Consider the following 21,062-nt stretch of genomic DNA (forward strand, 5'->3'; position numbering starts at 1 on the left):
GACGTCTCAGTTCACTCAAACCTTGAAACACCCCTTCATTCAATTGGGTTATCTGATTCCAACTAAGGACCAAATCTTGCAAACTGGCCAAATCTAGAAACATCCCCTCAGGAAAAGTACTCAGCATATTGCTGAAAAGATTCAAATTTGTCAGTTTACCCAAACCTTGAAATACCGCTTCATTTAATTTGGATATCTGATTCAATACCAAGGACAATTTTTCCAAATTGGTCAAATGTTTAAATATCCCCTTTGGTAAAGTACCCAGCATATTTTCATCAAGATACAGTTCATATAGTTTACTCAAACCTTGAAAACACCCTGTATTCAATTGGATTATCTGATTATCAATGAGGTACAACTTTTCCAATTTAGTCAAACTCTGAAATAACCCTTCTGGTAAAGTACCTAGCAAATTACCATTAAGATACAGCATTTTTAGTTTACTCAAACCTTGAAACGTCCCTGTACTCAATTGGGTTATTTGATTATGTTTAAGGTCTAAAACTTCCATATTGTCCAAATCCTGAAATATCCCTTCTGGTAAAGTTACTAACATATTGCTATCAAGATACAGATCTTTCAATTCACTCAAACTTTCAAACATCCCCACATTCAATTGGGCTATTTGATTCAAACTAAGGTACAAATTTGTCAAATTTGATAATCCCATAAAGGCATCTACATGGAGCACCTGCAAGTTATTGCTCTTTAAATTGAGAGACTGGATATATTCCAAACCTTGAAAACTTCCGTCATATATTTCCACTAAATTATTGGCTGATAGATCTAAATTCATCACATCAGTTGAATAAACGAGCAAAACTCTGTGGTTCTGGGACATATCATGGTCATTACATTCATAAATTACTTCCCTGAATCCAAGTTTTGTGTCGCAATCCGTTTCAAACTCAATTCTACACTCAATACCATCATACACCTCACATTTTAGCTTGCTAGTGTACCCTTGTACATTCTTACAAATAGAATTCTGACTTACTTGACTTTCTGTGATATCTTGATCACTTTCTGGACATTCATGTACTGTACCTTCTTCAGCTCTGTCAGTGATTGACAGATTGACAGCACCTTGCAGTGATATTGTGACATTTCTTTGAGTTAAAATAGAACTACACCACTTATATAATTCATTAAAAACTAAATACTTATTAGGGCAAATATCAAGGTCCCCAATGCGTTCAATGTACATGAATGACTGATTAAGAGGGTCTTTCGCTGTTCCATGTATCTGCAGTTGGATGATAGTTTGTTGCAGTGACATCACCTGAAGACTGCAAGAGTGGTCGAGACTTCCTTTGAAGTGTGTCACATTTCCACTGGTATTCACAAAGCATGTACTGGTGTCATTGGCAGAAACCTCCCACAGAGGTTTCACCAATAACTGGGCTGATACTTTCAGTACTACTTCATTGTAGTTCAATGCTATGACTGTTACAATAATAAGGAACTTTGATAACTGATTCAAAATGTTAGAAATGGCCATCTTCACAGTTGCCGGTACAGATATTTCCCACCGTGTATCCGCCAAAATTGTTTGCACAATTAGTAAGTTTGATTATTTCACTGCTCTTCAATAAGGATGTACATGTGGACAAAGTTAGCCTCTTCAAGCAGATGATAAAGGAACACTTTCAAAAAGAGACACCTCATAAGTATCACTCAATCTTAGTAAAGCTTGAAATTTTTTAATCCCATGAGAACAACCTGCCGATTGGCCAAAAAGAGGTTTTCATTATCAATTGGACCAATCACCAACATTGTTAGAATAATTTCACCAAAAAAAAAAAAAATTGGGGTGAATTATTTGCAAAGCTCCATTCTGATTGGTAATAAAAGTGAAGATATCATGTAATTGACCAATCAGAGGCAATGTTAGATCGGCAGGTAGTGCTCAGGGAGTTAAGGTCTCTTGCAAAATCTCAATTGTTATCCTTTACGCATATCACATATTGCCTTGCTTTTAATATGATCTGGGTAGCAAAAGGGGTCGATTTTACTAGCAGTGAATTTCTGATCAAGTCTACAGCTCTCATTTACAGTTCGTTTTTTGCTAGCGCTCTTTTTGTGGCTCAAGCACAAATCATAGATTATCAAAAAATAATAATAATCTGTGCACAAATAGACAATAGGAAGTCTCCCAGCACATCCACATTGAATCCCCCGGTCACCAAATTGATTTGGATGAGGTCAAAATCCTTGACCGGGATGCTAGATACTTTGAAAGGGGTGTAAAGGAGTCAGTTTACACCAAAGTCAACCAACCATCATCAACAGCAATGGGGGCCGATACAAGTTACCAAGAATGTACGACTGAGTTTTGGAGTCAAGTGTCCAAAACATCACTGATCCCAAACATGGGTTGCAAGTCTCCAGATGAATGTCAACGTTGTGACCGAAAATTAATTTTGTGTTGAGATCATAAGTTCAAACTATCAACTATAGACAATTTTTAAACCCAACATATATATGTCTCAGATGTTCCCGACAATCTGCAATTCCACATTTATTTGGTGATCATCGGTGAATCTTAATACCTGATGTCATTGTAGTGTTGATAATATATCTTCAATGTCATTTAGTTCAACAGTAAAAGAGCAAATGTTGCACCTGTATCACATACTGGTGGTTATAGCAGATTCGTGACACTCTCTGGTACCTTCATGAAAATAGAGATTTTAAAAAAAGGAGCATTTGGTTGAGCAGATTGACACAATTTTAAACCAAATTGGTTCAGCCACAGCCCAGAGCCACTGCTGCCGGGCACTGCTGTTGATGAAGTTTAAACCAACGTGCCTGTGGGTGGTAAACCTGCCTAGCCAAATCTACAAATGAAGTCACACTGACGGTTTCCATATAAAACCATTTTTTGTACTCAATAACATTGCTGTTGGAGAGTTTGCTTTCCTTTATAATTTCACAGGTAAAGCTTAAGAAAAACAAAATTCACCGAGCTTCGATCAGTTCCAATGGAATTGAAATTGATACCAATCTGGTAATATCAGCACAAACAAGAAATGTATTTATTCAAAGCCCACCATCCAACGAAGTCCCCCATACGGGAGAGCAGGTTAAATAGTCAAGGCAGTTTGGTGCATCATACACACTATGCATGAACAGAACTCCATTTATAAACTCAAGCAATTTTATGTTTGGTTAGATATATAGTCCAGCCTAGACACTGACGGGTACGATTCCAGAAAGCAAGTATGTTTTCCCATAGACAAAATTGTCACAGCATTAAAACACATTGTTGCAGGCTAGCAAATACACTTATAACCTCTAGTCAGTTTGTTAACTACAAAAATTCTGCACATCTCAGCCCGGCATCTCAGTGCCTGCTCCATGCTCTATTGCTCTAATGATCCAAATCTGCCACAAATGCCCTAAATGTACTTTTGCTTGTGTGTTTTAATTAATAATACCACCATTAGTATAATAACATGAATAAATCGGTGAAACAATAAAATTCCTTTGCCATCTCATGCGCTCATTTCTGTACATTGGTGCATTAGTGGTACATCTTAATTATCAACATCTACATGTAGCTCTGTGGTTGATTTAATTCCCCGATGTTTATTTGGGCAAGGAAGTGTGACCGAGATTCCACATATGTTCGATGCTACGTTTGGAAATCGCAATCTCTCTAATGTCGCAAGTCGGTAGTTTCGAGATGTCCTGGCTGCTATTTTGGTGTTCTTTGTTTCCCACATACCTGTTCAAGCCAATAGTATGTCTATGTCCTTTGTGAATAGTGGCACAATGGACCAATCACGAAGGACATACTACTGGCTTGTACAGGTATGTGACTGTCTTTTAATAGAATATAGCTCATACACTACAACACATCAATACTATAATACATTTCCAGAGACCTTTAAGTTACAGGTCGATACTCCAAAGGGTCATTATTAGTCCGCAAACAGAAAAAAAAAGTATTATAAACCCTAATCCATACCCTAAACCTAAACTTCACCCTAATCCTAACCTAAGTTGCCCTAATCCTAACCTTAAAGTTAAACCTAACTCTGACCCTAGCCTAACCCTAACTTTCTAAAATGTTCTAAACCCTAACTATTTTTGGACTAATGAATCTGTTCCCAATCTTGGCTTATGAACACTCACCCTCCTTTTTTTAAATTTGGCACCTATTGTCCACAGTTTGGATACATAAACTTGAACAATTTGTTATGTAACTCCCCTCACCCCTCCCATAATCCACCTTCCCTGGCCTAGTTTGCTACCATATTTTGTGTGATACATCTCAAACCCTAGAAGTACCACCACAATACCCCCCTCCCCTCTTCATAAAAAACTCGACCTTCATAGGAGTGGGGACAGGGTGAGAATAAATTATTTACAGACCTATAGCTCAGTTTTGACAATGCAATGGAAAAGCACAGTTTGATCTTATATCTTGCAGTCGTTTCTATCACCATGTCCATATAATGTGTACACATTTGTACACATTTAAAAGTCAAACAAAACATTACCAGTAAGTTGTTTATTCTAGGATTTTATTGTCATTATAAGTTTCCTCAAAAGTGCAATGTACTTTTGATATATTAATTAGTACTATCAACCTGCGCCATATTTAACCAATAGAATTAATTTAAACACAAGCTAATGTACAAACCAAATAACCATGTCTTTTTTGGGCGACATCATTTCATGATGATTTGTTTCAGAACACTAATTGAGTACTCCATGGCAATTAAATATGGATCAAATTCACATTCTATACAATAAATAGGTGTACCATCTTATCATTAAAAGCCAAGGTACTTAGTGAAACAATGGATCAATGAACATAAGAAATTAATATAAACCTCATACATATTTAAAACCAAGTAATATACAGTCATCTTCTCTTATCCATCCCTCTTCTATATACTGACCTCTATATTATTCTAGTGGCCTACCCAGGCCGCCTCCTACCCACGTGGGGGGGGGCTGGAGAAAAGGTGAATATTTCCACCCCTTCATCAACAGCCCGAAAAGGTTGACCCAATATTTTTTTAGCTGATTTGAAAAAGTGAAGAGCTTATTTTTCACAGAGCACAGGTGGATATCCTTCCTCCACCAAGTATCGTCCCCCCTAGATCTTACGGATCCTCAGATACAAACGGACGGATATACGGACAGACAGAAACGTGGTTACTAAGCATCATTCTGAACACAGTTCAGATGAGACAAAAAGGAGGGTCATTGGGCAAATTCAACTTTAAAAGGGGGCCTATTGTCAGGCACATACAGTCACTTCTAAAGTTGAGTGCCCCCCCCCCCCCGAGGATGATTTAAGCACTTCCCAGCAAGTCTTGCGGTTAGCACAGCTGTGTGCGTAAACATGACACCACTGCCCGCCCACTGCATACACATGTGCATGGTTAAATTTGAATTTGGACAGATATATTTACAATAAATACACCTTCAAATAGTTGGTCGATTTCACATTTTATGTTATCTACAGAAGGTGTGAATTATCATTCATGCAGACATCACTTTAGATCTGAAATCGACCAAATAATGACGACACACGGGCAATTCTAAAACAACATTTTTTGCACAGAGTTCAATGGGAATTGAAAAGTAAAGTGGCAGTTGAAACTCTAGTGATAACACATTTACAGTGCATCATGGGGCTTCCTTAAATCATCCTCTGCCCCCCCCGCTTGTAGATTATCCTTTACTTACTACATGGTTCCTTAGGAGGATCTGGTTTAGGCGCTGCAGGTGGTTGACTTCTTGGTTTGCTTTCTCTTGGTTCCCTGGGAGGAGCTGGTATCACTGGTTCCTCAAATGCTTTCTTCACCCTGAGTGGTGGTGGTGATGGTGTTTGATCTCGAAGACCCAAATCTATTCTCTTCACAAAGTTGGTGTAATGTGGTACTCGTCCACGATTGACCTAATAACAAATATATAGACAATATATAAGTATTATTTTTCTGGTGACTAACTTTGGAATTAAAAGTGCTCAAACCCATTACAGGTGAGCGTAGAACAAATTCAAAGTATAGACCTCTGGAAAAGGCAACCGTTACTACTACACAGCATACCCTCACTTACGATCATTGGATATACCGATCATCAGATGTTCAAAAGTTCCCACATCAAAATATTATCACAACAAACTTTGTTGCTTTTTAACAAATTTACATTTATCAAAGATCACAAAATTGACAAGTCCACCACAGCATCTAAAATAGAGTTGGATGACTATCCCATTTTTCAAGTCGACAAATTAATCACAGAAAATGTTGCTATCTCAGAGTTAAATTTGGCTTCTCCTCCCAGGAAAAAAACCAAACATTTTTCCGTCCTTTAAGTTGTGATATTACAGTATTTTTTGATCACACAGAAATAATGTACTTGGTAGTCCGACTTACATAATTATGTCTGGGCTTCTGTTGAAATTCCCTTTTCTGAAAAGAAAAAAAAACAACATTTAAATTAATGTCTTTAAACTTGAAACTCCGTTTCAATATTTAGTGATTTTATAGTTCCTGTGAACAAAATGTACGAGAACAAAAATATCATCTTTTGCTCATTACTAGTTTTTTGAGATTTCTCAAATTATAAAACAACTAAATGCGGTAAAGTAAAGTTACTCCCAATAACTAACTTTGTGTAGCCTTCAGGAAACAAATTTGTTTGTTTTTTTAGTTTTAAAATTATACTGCAGATTTTCAAAACAGTTCATGAATCCTCAGTGAAAGACATTTTTGTAGTGCTTTATAAATTACAATGTCACATAATTTATTAGGAAAAAATAACAAAATTAATTCAGTTCAAACTGTTTTACAAATGAAAGTAAATATGACACAACTGTACACGCTTTCTCTACCAGGGCCAAATTCCCATACCGTAGATGGCGCTGTTCTCGGTCTTGTCCAAAACGTATATCTATCATATTGCGATGGTGACACAGCCACTAATCCTGTTGATGATGTAGGTCTATTAGCACTACTAGACCCTGTCGTACATTCCGCAGGACAAAAAGCGCAACAACGATTGTCTCCTTCTTCCAGCGATACGCTACAAGTCATACGTTCCTTGTAGAATTGCCTTTCCACCTGAGATACGCTTTTACGATCTAAAGATGACGGTCTATGTCGAATAAGAATTGCACTTTTTGGGCGTGGTAGTGGATGCTCTGAAGTGAAATCATAGCACCCCACTTTCTCCCTGTAATAAGATTGCGAACTCCCTGGCCTCATTCGTGATCTTTCATGTTGAGTTGATGAATTGCCTAGTCTTGTTGGAGAGTGTGTTGGCGATGAGCTAGTACTTCCGGGGCGTGTCGGTGAGTTCTCCGATCTCCAACCATATTTTCGCAAACCGGCCAACCCTAAAGCAGTTTTCGGTCGAGGTGGCCTGTCACTTGAACTTTGCCTTGTTAGTTGTCGCTGAATGGTGGCGCTCTTCACCCTCCTCCTCTGTCGGAGTTCAGGGGTAGAAGATCGGAGCTCTTTCTTAATGAAGTCCTCTTTATTGACATGATAAAGTTTGGTGATGTCATCATAACTGTGACTGTGAGTTTTTGTAATATCTTGACTCTGGAAGTTTTTATAGCCCGAAGCTAACCAAGGAATACTAGGATCCAGCATGGTTTACAGAGTTACTGGCTTGCCTGAAACAAAACAAAAATAAACAACTTAAGCACATATAGTAAACTAAATATTTATAATGAAGTGAACAAAAATAAATAAATAGATTAAAATAAATAAATAAATACTGATTAAAAAAATAAAAAAATCAATCAATCAATCAATCAATCAATAAAAATAAATAAATAAATAAAATAAATGAATAAATCACAACAAACAAACAAACAGCACCAAGTCAGCAGAATGCTGAAGAACCTCACCTAAAACTATAGCATATGAGAGAAATCAACTGAAGAAGCCAAGGGTTAACATTTTGGGGCCAAGGGTAACATTTTCTGTGTGCAGACATCATAAATGATACATGGTCGCATGTCATAAGTTGGGTACAATTTCCATTACATGGTCAAAAATGACAAAAAATGTATTTTTTGATATGTTGTATATATTGACAACCTCTAACAATTACCACCACTTTTAACCTTAGCACATGCTTAATTTTTGAGATAATGCTTAATTACTAATTATTAATTAATACACAGGCGTCTATGTAAATCTCAATTTTCAAATGCATTTTTCTCAAATCGGACCTCAATTACAAAAATGACTGTAAAATGTTTATTTTATGCAAGAATGTCATCAGATTTGGAGGATATATTCTCAATACATTAATGCTTGAAATGAACTATTTAAAATAATTGTACGTATGTTAATTACGTTGTGGAGGTCAATGACCTTTTTACAAGTAATTAGCGAGATGGTTATTCTATTTGAGGAAATGAATATCAAGAAGAGAAATGTACATTAGCATATTGCTAAAAATACTGAAATTCAACTATGGTTTCATTAAAAATGAAAAAAAATGGAACATATAACCCTTTAAGGGGGTACTACACCCATTGATTTTTTTTTTGCATTTTTTGCATTTTGTGAAGAAATTACAAAAAAAATTGGACAAAGTGGTATGCAAAATGAAGGGCAAATCTTCTCGTTTTATTGGTGGTATCGGTATCAATGTAGCTTACATGCTTTTACAGATAGAAGCCAAAAGGAGGTACATCACTGATGATTTAAATTCACTTCATTTTGGAAAGCTTACTATCAACGGATTTCGTTAAAATTTTGGATATGTGTTGCTAACACATTAGGGAAATAAAGTTGATATGTAAAATGGGAATAAGTGGTTCCTGATTTCTTTTATGACTTCATGAACTTGGTGCTCCACAACTATCAAAAAGGAACTGGTTAAAATGCTTCTATTTTCAATGTTGAGCTATATTTTGCATTTTAACTTGCGACATTATTGCACTGAAACTTAATTAAGCCATAGGTAACAGGTTACAACAACCATACTACAGCAATGATGAAAAACATTGTATTTCTTGTCACCTATACAACCATATTGGGTAGTTTTCCGTAAGCTTAACGTTTGTGATTTTGGTAACTATTTTATATTTATTTGTGAAATCCTTCTCAACTAGGCATTCTAAATTGTACTCACCATTTACATCCCAAGGTATATTAGTATATCCACCATGCACTTCTCGATATATATCCAGTTAAAGACAGAATATCAACATTATGCCTCATATGATATCACAGACTCTCACATGTGTATTCAAAATTTATGCTTAAATTTGACCTGAACCAATTGACCTATAACCTGACATACGGTGACCTAATAGCCTTTTCTTCTCCTAACAACTAATGACTATGCATCCATTGTATAAGTGTTTATTTAATTTATTCAGTGTTATATCATGGTAGGTATTTTGCATGCACCACTATAGATTTTCTATAGAGAGTATAACAAAGGATTTAATGTATTCTATTCATGTACCCTCAGGGTCTTAGCCAGAAATCAGAAACCACCCGTCCAAGGAGACACTAAAATATGACCCTCAAATATAAAACAACTTGTCTATACCCATAGAAGGGTCACTAGGGTCAAATATGTCCTGATTTGGCCTTAACATGTCACTCTGAATTAGTCTCAAGTTCATATAACCTTAAAATCATCTGTTTTAGAGCTATCACATCTGTAAAATCCATTAAATCCACCCGTCTAAAATTAGATTAGGCCGTCTTAAAGACGGGTGGACGCATGGCTGGCTAAGACCTTGTGTACCCTACTTGAACATTTTGAAAAGAATAAATTATGGTTTGTTATGAAACACAGATCTGAGTTACTAGGTTACAGTAAACAAAAAATATATAGGGCTAAAATGACTTACTAAAATTGTTGAAATTCACTTTATATGTAGATATATTTTATAAGTTCAGGACATGAGGTGATAAACATATATATGTACTTAATAAATTTGCAAGAAAAAAAAGAAGAGGGGTACTGATGAAAATCGGGGTGTTATATCGCCTTAAGGTGGTGCTACACCCCTTGATAAATTTGTGAGTATTTTTGCATTTTTCTCAAAAAATAATATCACACTGGTAACAAAAGTTATGTATATTATAGGGGTAAGGAATCCAGTTACTACACTGGAATTTCAGTGACTCAAGACAAGCGGTACGTTATTTATGATAAGAAAAGAGGTACCGCTAGAATGTACATCATTTCTTAACATATAATGAACCCCTTGTCTTGAATCACTGAAATTTCAGTGAAGTAATTGGATTCCGTGCCCCTATATAATATAGACCTACATATAACTTTTGTTACCAGTGTGGAGTTAGAAAAAATGCAAAATTAGTCACAAAATTTATCAGGGGGTGTAGTACCACCTTAAGTAGTCAGTAATTGTTTTAGTTGTACAAATTCAGCATTCAGAGCTGTCAATACACCATACCCTCACTAGATTTGAAAAAGTAACCAGTAGTTTTGACATGCTGACATGTGAATTTTCACATAGGCTCTATTGCACACTCCGCATCCGCCTGCTCCACATCCGCCTGCTCCTCCACCCCTGGCATTTTTCATTTCAACTGATGTGATTTTTTTACTGAATGATGTATAATTATATGCTTCAGTAGACTGAAAGAGTATGAAATTAGGCTTAAAATGAGGTATCAGTCACTGCTGTAGGATATGGGGTTACGGAAAGCCAATCAAATTTGTATCGCAGTTTTCAGAAAAGTGTAATCCCTCCACCCTTTTTGCATACCCAACTTATGACATGCGACCACATCTGAGCTCATTTTATGAATTTATAGTCCAATGACCCCACTTTCCAAACTTTGTTTGGCATATATACATACATACATACAAAAAGTTTCTTAGGACGCAATTCGCCAAAGCAACATTGCGTTTACAAAAATAACATGAGCAAAATACATAAGCAATAACATAAGCAGAAAGTCAGAACAAGTGTGTTTTTAAGAGTTTCTTGAAAGTGATTGTAGATGAGGCTCCCCTGATGTATTGTGGTAGACCATTCCATGCTTTGGCAGCAACAACAGGCAGGGACAATAATAATAAAACTAACAATAAACATCTAATAATAGTCTACTATTTATTATTCTATTTACAGTACATCCCTTTCAAGAGATATTTATCAGTATGCTTATTTATATCGTCCTTGGTTGTCGTTTTCGGTGTGTACAAGGGTGATAAGATAGAATGGAAATATAAAAACCTAAAAGAAGAAGTCTTGCAAAGACAAGTAACTCACAAGTAGGGTTTATACAACATTTGACAAACAAATATTTAAGGCTGATTAAAAAAGCGTCCCGGTTTTTGACCAATTCCAGGATTTCGGTTTTTGCCGGCAAAGTGGCAAAAACGGCAAAACCTGGCAAAAACTCATATATAGTCAATCAAATATTAAAAAGTAACACAGAAAGCTCATTAATAACACACAACTTTGATCAATCATTCATAATATTTTTTGTCTTGTTAAGTCCTTTTACAGAAAAAGTTTTGAATTTGATATACATAATGAGCAAAACCCATGCCTTTAATTTCTTTTATGTTACTTAAAAATCTGGCCTTATTACACTCACAGCAAACCCCCCTCCCCCCCCCCTGTTTTCAGACATTTATAAGTAGGCCTGAAGGAAAAATCCTGAAAATCTACAAAAAAATCTGGAAAAAGCGCATAAATTTGGGCTTAAAAAGCCCCAGGATTAACATATCTTGCAGCGTATTTGGGGGGGCTTTAGGCGTCAGCCCTGGGTAAAAGCAGGGGCGGCCAAAAGCGAAAGGCGGCGGAAGAAGAGGGGCAGCAAAAAGAGGCGTGCAGAAGAAGAAGGCGGCAAAAAGAATTGGTAAAGAAAGAAGGGCGGAAAAATTTGAAAAAGCATTAACATTTTTGAAAAAATGGTACTATACATCAAAATGTGTTGCTTTTTAGGGTGCTAGCGCTTATATCCTTTTTTTGTTTGTTTTTGCTCTTCACTTTTTCAAACCACCGTAAAAAAATTGCGTCAACCTTTTCGGGCTGTTGACGAAGGGGCGGCAAAATTGAATTTTCTTCATCCCCGGTGTAAGAGCGGCCACGGTACGCCACTGATTAATCCTACAATTTACAAACTTACATCCCTGCGTTTTGTAAAAACATAAGACAATTTGGGTTAAATTCTGCGAAAATTGTGACTTTTGGTATGGTCAAAAATTTTTGAAAAATTGTGTATTGATGGTTCCACTTTCAAATTCTAAGCGGCACACCCCTACCAAAACCGAACTTCTTTAAAAAATATATATTTATGCAAATGGATGGATTGTTTATTGGATAGCATTAGCAACATGATTGATAGCAATAGTTTACACTTACAATTTTCTCTGTCATCTGGCATGCTTTGGTTAATGGTTTGTCTTCAAGCATCAGTCAAACTGGGATGATCCCACGGACGTGACGAGTTACGGATGAAGTCTCGAGATGAAGAAGTCAGGACGGTTCTACCTCCATGGCTCATGGGCTTGAATGCATGAATGTGTGTTGTAATTAAAAATTTCGTTGAGAGGTAAGCTTATCATGGCATTCATGCCAAACATTTTAATGTACGCCGAGATAGATCGGGCAAACCTCCCGGGCAAACCTGAGTTAGATACCGCTATTCTTGTAATAAAAGGATGTTTTCATACTACGCCATTATTGCACAACTCAATATTTTCCATAAATTAATAATATTTCTTTTTCTCTCTCATCATGCCCATTCACAAACATGCATACCACCGACAAATGACCGATCAAATATTGATTTTCGGGCTGCCAAAGTTTGTTTACCCGTGTTGCCAGAGTGTCGCTAATTGATTTGAAACGGACACTAAAATCGTTGTTGCACAATCCCTTGCACCTATAGCCTCGTTGAATTTTCAGGCCATTTTCGCGTTGTTGTTGGCCAGGGTTGTTGGACAGATCCCGGGGGACAGATAGGCCTATGGACAAAAAAACAAACCAAAACCAAAACCACAAAACAAACAACAACAACAAAAACAAAAAAAAAAAAAACGAAAAAAAAAAACCCGGACAAATGCTCAGAGTTGAAGAATTTTTTTAATCTGATGTTGCCAAATTGGTATTATAAACCTACGATCTTTTCCGTTTCCATGGCAACGGTGCCGCTATTTAAACTTCACGTGTGTTTAAACTTCAAGCGTAGTTTGCATTTAGGCCGTATAAAATTAATGTTTTGGTTCTCGTCCAGAGGATTTTCATGAATTGATGAGGGAGGGAGGTGTTTTTTTTTTGTTTTTTTTTTTCAATGTAAAATTAGCATTGTCAGTAGTTTTCGGTCTTCTCCAACAGTGCTCAAGGAAACGATGAGGCCCTTTTTTTTTTCAAAATGTGAGATTCTGAGGGATAAACCCTCTAGAGTTCCACAAAAAGACTTGGAAATGGATGCTTGTTCTCTAATAAACTTATTTATATGTATGAAGATTTCATAAATCATTCCAAAGTCTTAAAAATTGAAAAATCTAAAAAAAAAAAAAAATCTAACAAATCCAAGAAATTGAGGAAGAAAAGAAAGAGAACCAAAATATTAATTTTACACTGCCTTATGGTTATTTTTTAGTAGTTTTCACCAAAAAAGTAAGTTACATGGATTTTTTTTGGATCAATATATCAATTTATTGAGGCGGATGTTTTTGGTCAAAAAGGTCAAGCATTGTTGGACCTTAGAAACCGGCCGACTGACCCTCTTTTAGAAAGAACCATAAACAATTCTATAAAGAAGCTTAAAGATTTGCCTTGTAGGAACTTTCTTTAATTCAGGGACTCATCGCAAGGTTAAAATGACTTTACATTTACAATGTGGCATCACTGTGCCCATGTGTATAAAGCCGCAGGCCTTGAGCATTTTGTTTACAGTTGTTATAGCACCCAGATAGCACCGCGCCGGATTCGTTTCACTGATTTTAATTGAAAATCTGTCACTTTGCATTAATGTATGATCTTATATGAATTGGGTAATTTTTTTTCAACCTGTAAAAGACAGAAAAACAGATAGGGGCCTATAACCATGATGACAGAAAAAGCTAGAGAAGACAGGGAAGTTTAGAGTTTTGAATTAGAGAGTTGACAGGAAGCTGTGTGGGAGTTAAAATGTTGGAGTTAATGTTTAGACCTATTAAGGGTGCATATTCTTGATTAATTGATGGTTTGTTGGATTGTCATCAACCTTGTGGATGTGATCACCATCGAGTACCGAAAATTGTCACGGTCATTTCAAAATCATCCGAGAATAGGATTGTTGGATTGCCGTCAATCTTGGTGGATGTGATCCCCAGCGAGTGTCGAAAATGGTCAAGGTCATGTCCTTCCTAAATTTTTGCAAGGGGCGACCACCCTAAAAATCATAATAGAGGAAAAATTAAAGAATTGCCCTTTTAGCACAAAAAAACACTGTGTTTTGGACCCAGATAGGGTCAAACTGGACCATTTTGTGCGCACTGCCCCATCAAGTACCGTAGTAAAACACGCCTTCATATGGGGCTGAAAACAGTCTGAAATTGAAATTTTTCACGCACACAAAACCGGAACATAATTTATATGTAGGCCTATAGGCCTTTACTGGAATAAATCAAAATGCGCTCGAAAATGTTGCGATTTTAATTCTAAAATTTCTAGAACAATTATTGTGGTCTAAAACCGGGACAATTAATTTAAAATGCTGCCTGACACCATTTCTATATAGGCCTACAACAGTGCATGTAGGCTAATTATGGAGAAGTTCATAAGCGTATGAGTGTTTGTATAGAATTTGCCTAACTTTTTGATACATACCTGAATTTGCCTAACTTAATGATAACCGACTCGGGAACCATTTTCTGAATTTAAAGGGAGCAGTGAGGGGCACTTCGTGATCCACAGCCTCTTGGCCCAAACTTACTCCCAAAAAGTTCCGAATTTTATACTTTAGTGATAAAGCCGATCTCCAAGTGCCAGAATTTCTGGAACCTGTGATATCATCAACTTCTCTCAGTGCAAACACAACACGTTTTACAGAAAACGATTTATTGGCGGATTATAATAAAAGAAATGAAACCTTTTAATAACGTTTCAAAAACATTTTTTGAAAACTTTATGCAAAACATTCTAACATAGGCCTAACATGCACGTTTTTTTTTTTTTTTTTTGGGGGGGCTTTAGCAGTTTTCACATCTGCTAAGAAAACGATGAGGCCCTTTTTTCAGATTATGAGAGTTGGACCCCTTAGACATGTTAGAGTTCCACAAAGAACATTTGTAATTTGTGATGCATGCTGATTAATAAACTTGTTTAGACCCCCTATATAGCATTAACATTTTGATCTCGTTAAAATGTAAGCATGATACTTAAAATGCCTTTCACATTGACCAAAACTAATTACAAGACATTGAGGCTGGCTTTCCCTTTTAAAGGGGATTTTTATTATTAATTATATCTGTCTAACTTATAAGGGGTGGTGCAATAATTATGTGTACCCCGGGGTGAATTATAGGGGGGCAAAGATTTTTGGCAGGCCAGAAGGGGGGCAAGCATTTTTGGCAGGTCAAAAGGGAGGTCAAGCGATTTTTGGCAGGTCGAAAGGGGGGGCCAGCAATTTTTGGCACAGATATTTTGGGTATCGTTTCTATATTACGCCCTAAAAAGCAGTGGCGTAACTACCGGGGGGCAGAGGGGGGCAACATGCCCCGGGCGCTACCCTTAGGGGGCGCCAAATTGACCAATTCATTATCGATTCTGCGCCCCTCCAAGCGATGAAAGTCAAAATTTTCAAAAACCAAAATTTGTTAGTGGTAGGCCTTATTTGTCCAAAATTTCTCGCGCTCCGCGCGCAAATGTTTCAAGAATTGCCCGCGTCTCGGGGGGTATGTAGGGGCGCGCATTTTGTTTTTTGCCCCGGGCGCTACCAACCCTAGTTACGCCACTGCTAAAAAGGCGTAGGAAAACGTTAGGAACACATTCAAATATGCAAAATTTCCTGCTCGCTGCGCTCGCATTATATGATAAGACAATTTAAGGTTTTAAATTCAGGTTCCCAAAATCTTGCATGTGTAAGGGGGGGCAAAGATTTTTGGCACGTCAAAGGGGGGCAAAGGTTTTTGGCACGTCGAAAGGGGGGCAAAGATTTTTTGGCATGGCCAAAGGGGGGGGCAAGCGATTTTTGGCAGACCATTTTGAGAATTCACCCACCCCCAGGGGTACACATAATTATTGCACCACCCCTAACAAAGTATATGACATTCTCCGACTGAATCAAGATTCTTGTTTGCTACATTTAAAAACCCACCAACTTTGTAAATTAATAAAGGTAGGTGAAAATTGAAAAGTAAAGAAATTCCGCCTGACTCAAACTCCCCATGTCCCATTGGTGCGTCCCTATTACACCATCCCCTGCCTCCGACATGTTCGATATGTTCGAAGAACAGTGCCTCTCGTTGTTCATTTACCCAATCCAAGAAAAATTCACCAGTGTTGCAAAATGGTGCAGCATATCAAACCTACTACTGTGCATTTTTTCTGAAAAGCACAGAAATCGGCACAGTATGTAGCTCTTTCAAAACAATGTTCACATCTTGTTGAAAACCATTCCTCTAGTTATAAAGATTCAGAAAAAGTATAGTTTGACCTATTTCTGACATAGCCTATGGTTTTCGAAAGCAAATCATCCGGCCACATTGGTCAAATCCTTTAAAATGCTCTGATTTTAATCAAAATGGTATCAAATAATTTGTTCCTCTTGCAAAAATAATTTAAATTAAGAATAATTTTCCCATATCTAGGTAACATATCAATTTGTAAGCGCTCTAATTTACAACCGTATGACAAAACAGGAGAAAATAGTAACTTTTTGCACAAGTTTGCCAGTTTAAAGAGAATTGGTCATTGCTCATTCTAGTGACGCTAGTATATGGACAATATAAGTATGCTTTTTCATTTAATGACATAAAATTTGAAAAATATTGTAAGGAAAATCGAGCACTAGAGGTTTTGACTTTTAAAACCTTCATTTTGTGCTTGGATAGGAAGTTTTCAACAGATTCACCACATTCGCCTTGCTGTAACATTAAATTGCGTTATCTGTTGACCTAGTGACGAAAAGTGTTTTTAGGGGGAAGTGTTAGCTTTCGTTTGATATAAAAAAAAATCTGATTGGATGAAGGGAACACTTGAGGTTTCGACAAAAAACAATCAAAGAGGCCAATTTTTCAGCTAGAAGCTCCACAGCTCTTCGATGCTATGCACTCAACCGTGTAGTGTATCAAAGACTGTAGTGGAGACAATCACTGCTTGCTTGAGAGCTCTGCTCAGGTGTATCGAGGTGGAAATTGTGCGTATCATGGTTTATATAGAGAATCGTTTTTGTGTAGAAACCTTTCCATATGCAGTACAAAGCCCAATTCACCATTGATCTCTATTGGTCGTGACCTATTCTGCAATGTTACCTAAGAATATTATATTGCTGCCTATGTATGTAACGAAACATCCTAGATGGTGCAAACTATTTTCACTTGACAATTTGATACCATTTTGGCTCAAATTTGAGCATATTTACAGATATTGTCTAACCACCCTCTAATTTGCATAATTAAAGAGCTAATTTGCATAAATACTAATTAATTATAGAAATATTCAAATTAGAGGGTGGCTAAACTACACAACACATATTAAGGCAAAAATAAAAATAAAAGTAGGCCTAACGCTGAACATTTATGCATGGATTTTTAGCAATATATTGGAAAAAATTACATATTAATGAACTTTTCCAGTCATTTGAACTCATTAACTTGATTGATCATTGACAATAACAATAAGATACAAACAAAATATAAATTAGTATATTTTGAAAGCCGTACCGGTATGTACGATATGTTTCAAACAAAATGCATACAGTGTAGCCTGGTAAAGTGCATGTGCTTTGTTTAAAACATGCAGCAGAGAACACTTCCAAATTCCATCTAAATTATTTGAGATTTAAATAAATCTGTCTTGTTTTCAGTACTTACACATATCCGCTGTCTTTCTAGCAATTTGGCAGCACAACATTGACATCTTCGTAATGCCCAACTGCTGCAGTAGTTGGCCATATCACCTGCTGGCGACGCTACCAGGTCCTGATGATATTTAGGGCTATAACTCAGCACAACTGGTATAGTATTATATGAAATATCCGCAGTGTAGTGACCACCACCAGCTCTTGTTCCAAGTTCGGTAATCATAGTACTAATATCGGTCATGGTTTGATCAAAATTCGGTAAATGTACAATTTCGTAATTTGTTAATCTTTTCTTTTTTCGATCGTTTCCATGACGGGAATATCGATATGGAATAGTTGTTAATGGTTTAACTTGAACTCGGTGAGCCTCATCCACGTGCGGAAACATCTTGTAATCAACACCGATCCAGGCTGCGGCAAAGTTTGGCACTGGACTCACGACAGTGGTGGTTGCACACTAACCGCTTCTTTAGTCGTCATCTGATGAGTTGTACTAAGGAAGATACGATAATTCTGTTGTCTATCATGTCTAATATTTGCCTTAGACGTTCAAATCCCGGGTTCAAATCCAGCAAATGTTTGTGCAAGAATAAGTAATTCTGTTTTGTCTATATACTCTCAGTTGCAGATCTGTCAAGTATTCGTCGATGTATACGTCCATCTCCAGAAGTTTATTAAATGTTCGTCGTATAAATTGTCCTTGTCCTTCATATATTTTTTGCAGGATCGCCAACTTTTGGGCCTATCGCGAATGCCATCAGGCACGATGAGCATAAAAGGATTCAGCAGCTCCGAAAACTATTTTTTACCCCCGTGTTTCATTTGTGATCACACTGATCCCATGCATAGATCATTATGTTCATTTTCGGAAAAATGACAAAAGTTTCTAGACGCCTGGTAGATTTTGAGATGGTCCAACTTAGCTTCCAAGTTATGTGACGCGTCTACCTCTGGACTCTGGTTGACGGGTACCGGGTGCCTCATGTGTAGTCATGTCCAATGCAAATACAATACAAACATTCAAATTTTGGTCCAAAGTTCTTATAATAAACTTTATTATAGATCCGAGGTTCTTATAATAGACTTTTTATAGATCCGATATTACTAGACCTTTTCAACAGCGGATGTCAAGATCAACTGCTTCTCATTTCTCAATAGAATTTGGTGAAATCGAATCGATGTAAAAATAACATTACACAAAAGAGGAGGGCTTTGTAATTCTTTAGCCATTGCAATGTTATTGTTCATAATAGGTCTAGTGACCCGGTCAATTGGTCAGTTGCTAAGGTTACTTCTCATCATTTCAAGCGTGACGATAGCGATATGTTACTAAAAACATATGTTTGTTGATTAGAATCAAATTGAATAAACAAATTGAAAAGAAGGGCTACGGTTAATGAATATTTGAGAGCCAATTACATTAATTCATCTACTGGTATGGCCTTCAATGGAAAAGGTTCCGTGAATGAAATTATTCTTTACTAAATTTTATTTACTTCATTCAGTAATTTTTAATTTAGAGTTGTACGCCCTTTTGGCAACATAGCGTATAAAAGTTGTTCTCGTTTTGATCAAAGTAAAATACTTTGTTTGGATGTATTTCGGGGCAGTGGCGCCGTGCTTGACTTATTGTCGGAAGGGGGGGCAATTGCCAAGTGAGCATAGTTTGATCGGATTTTCGGGATATTTTCATTTTACAGCGTGAAAATGTCAGTTTCTCTGTGCTAAACTTACTTATAGTTTATCAGATAAACTATAGTAGGCCCCTATCAAGTTAAAAACATAGGTTTCATGAGAAAATGAACCATGTTTATTTTGTTAAACTAAGTTCATCTGAGAAAAACTATGTTTTCACTTGATAAATAAGATTAACTTACTTTATCTGAGAAAAACTAGGGGTTTCATATCAGATAAACTTGATAAATTAGACAAACTGTTTATCTGAAAATGTTTTTCACTTGATAAACTAATTTATAAGTGTAGGCCTATAATTATGAGAAAAAGCTAGAAAAACAGCTAAAAACTATATGTTTTTCACCGAAACTAGCTTAAAATCTCGAAGAAAATGATCAATTAGTTAGAAAAACAGATAAACTAAGTTTATCTTATCGAGTGAAAATCATATTTTTTAAATAAACTCAGTTTATCTCAGAAAACAAGATTTATCTGACGTATAAACAGGATAAATTAAGTTTATAATGAGGTTACTGAGAAAAAAACTACGTTTTCTGCTGTGGTTACTTCTCATCATTTCAAGCGTGACGATACCGATATGTTACAAAAAAACACATGTTTGTTGATTAGAGTCAAATTATAAACTTAATTTATCTGAGAAAAACAAAGTTTATCAGATAAACTAAGTTTATCAAGTGAACAACATAGTTCTTATAAACTCTGAGATAAACAACGTTTTTCTGTGATGAACTAAGTTTTTCTATGATGGCCTATATATTTTGGACCTACTATAGGTTCATCTGAAAACTATAGGCTATTATGTTTTCACTTGATCTTTCTTGATATAAAATGCTGATCAGCTCCTATTGGAACAATTAACACTCAGCTTGGAAGAGGTGGATGAGCAGATTATTGACCTTGATAACTAAGTTTATCTCTTCATGATAAACTAAGTTCTCAGATAAACTGAGTTTATCTCATTGCGGCACATCCAGCTTGCCATACACGCCACCGGCCACCCTTGATTTTTGCTTAAGGGTGGTCTTAACCCTGGAATTATGGAAATTTTCGGGCTTCATAACTGCTAAATTATTAGTCTAAAGAATATAAAAGTATACATTTTTAGATTGGAAATGACTTGCTGAATTCATCTGTGAGATCTAATTTGGGCCAAAATGCTCATTTTGGAAAATCCCAAAAACAGGTTTTTGGCCCAAATTTTCGTGCAACGTAACAAAAAATTGTTTGGCCAAAATTTTTTTTTTATTAATTTTTAAAAACTAGATAAAAATATCTAGGGAGCGTTTTTTTATTTTTTTGAATTTTGACCAACTTTGAGAAATTTGCACCAAAAATTGGTCAAAAAATGCAAAATTTTCAAAAAAATCA

At 36.3% G+C, this 21,062-nt stretch overlaps 1 protein-coding gene across 1 annotated transcript in view; it reads right to left on the bottom strand.

Moving 5' to 3' along the window:
- LOC140154583 (uncharacterized) overlaps nucleotides 1-7,625 on the bottom strand; it is a 30,481-nt gene extending 22,856 nt beyond the window's left edge. The window contains exons 1-3 of the mRNA XM_072177150.1: nucleotides 6,882-7,625; nucleotides 6,405-6,440; nucleotides 5,713-5,923 (exon numbers count right to left, since the gene is read on the bottom strand). Of these exons, the coding sequence (XP_072033251.1) occupies nucleotides 5,713-5,923; nucleotides 6,405-6,440; nucleotides 6,882-7,625 (991 nt within the window). The remainder of the gene's footprint in view (nucleotides 1-5,712; nucleotides 5,924-6,404; nucleotides 6,441-6,881) is intronic.
- Nucleotides 7,626-21,062: the final 13,437 nt, after the last annotated feature.

Source organism: Amphiura filiformis, chromosome 6 (genome assembly GCF_039555335.1).
Source record: "Amphiura filiformis chromosome 6, Afil_fr2py, whole genome shotgun sequence".
Lineage (NCBI taxonomy): Eukaryota > Metazoa > Echinodermata > Ophiuroidea > Amphilepidida > Amphiuridae > Amphiura > Amphiura filiformis.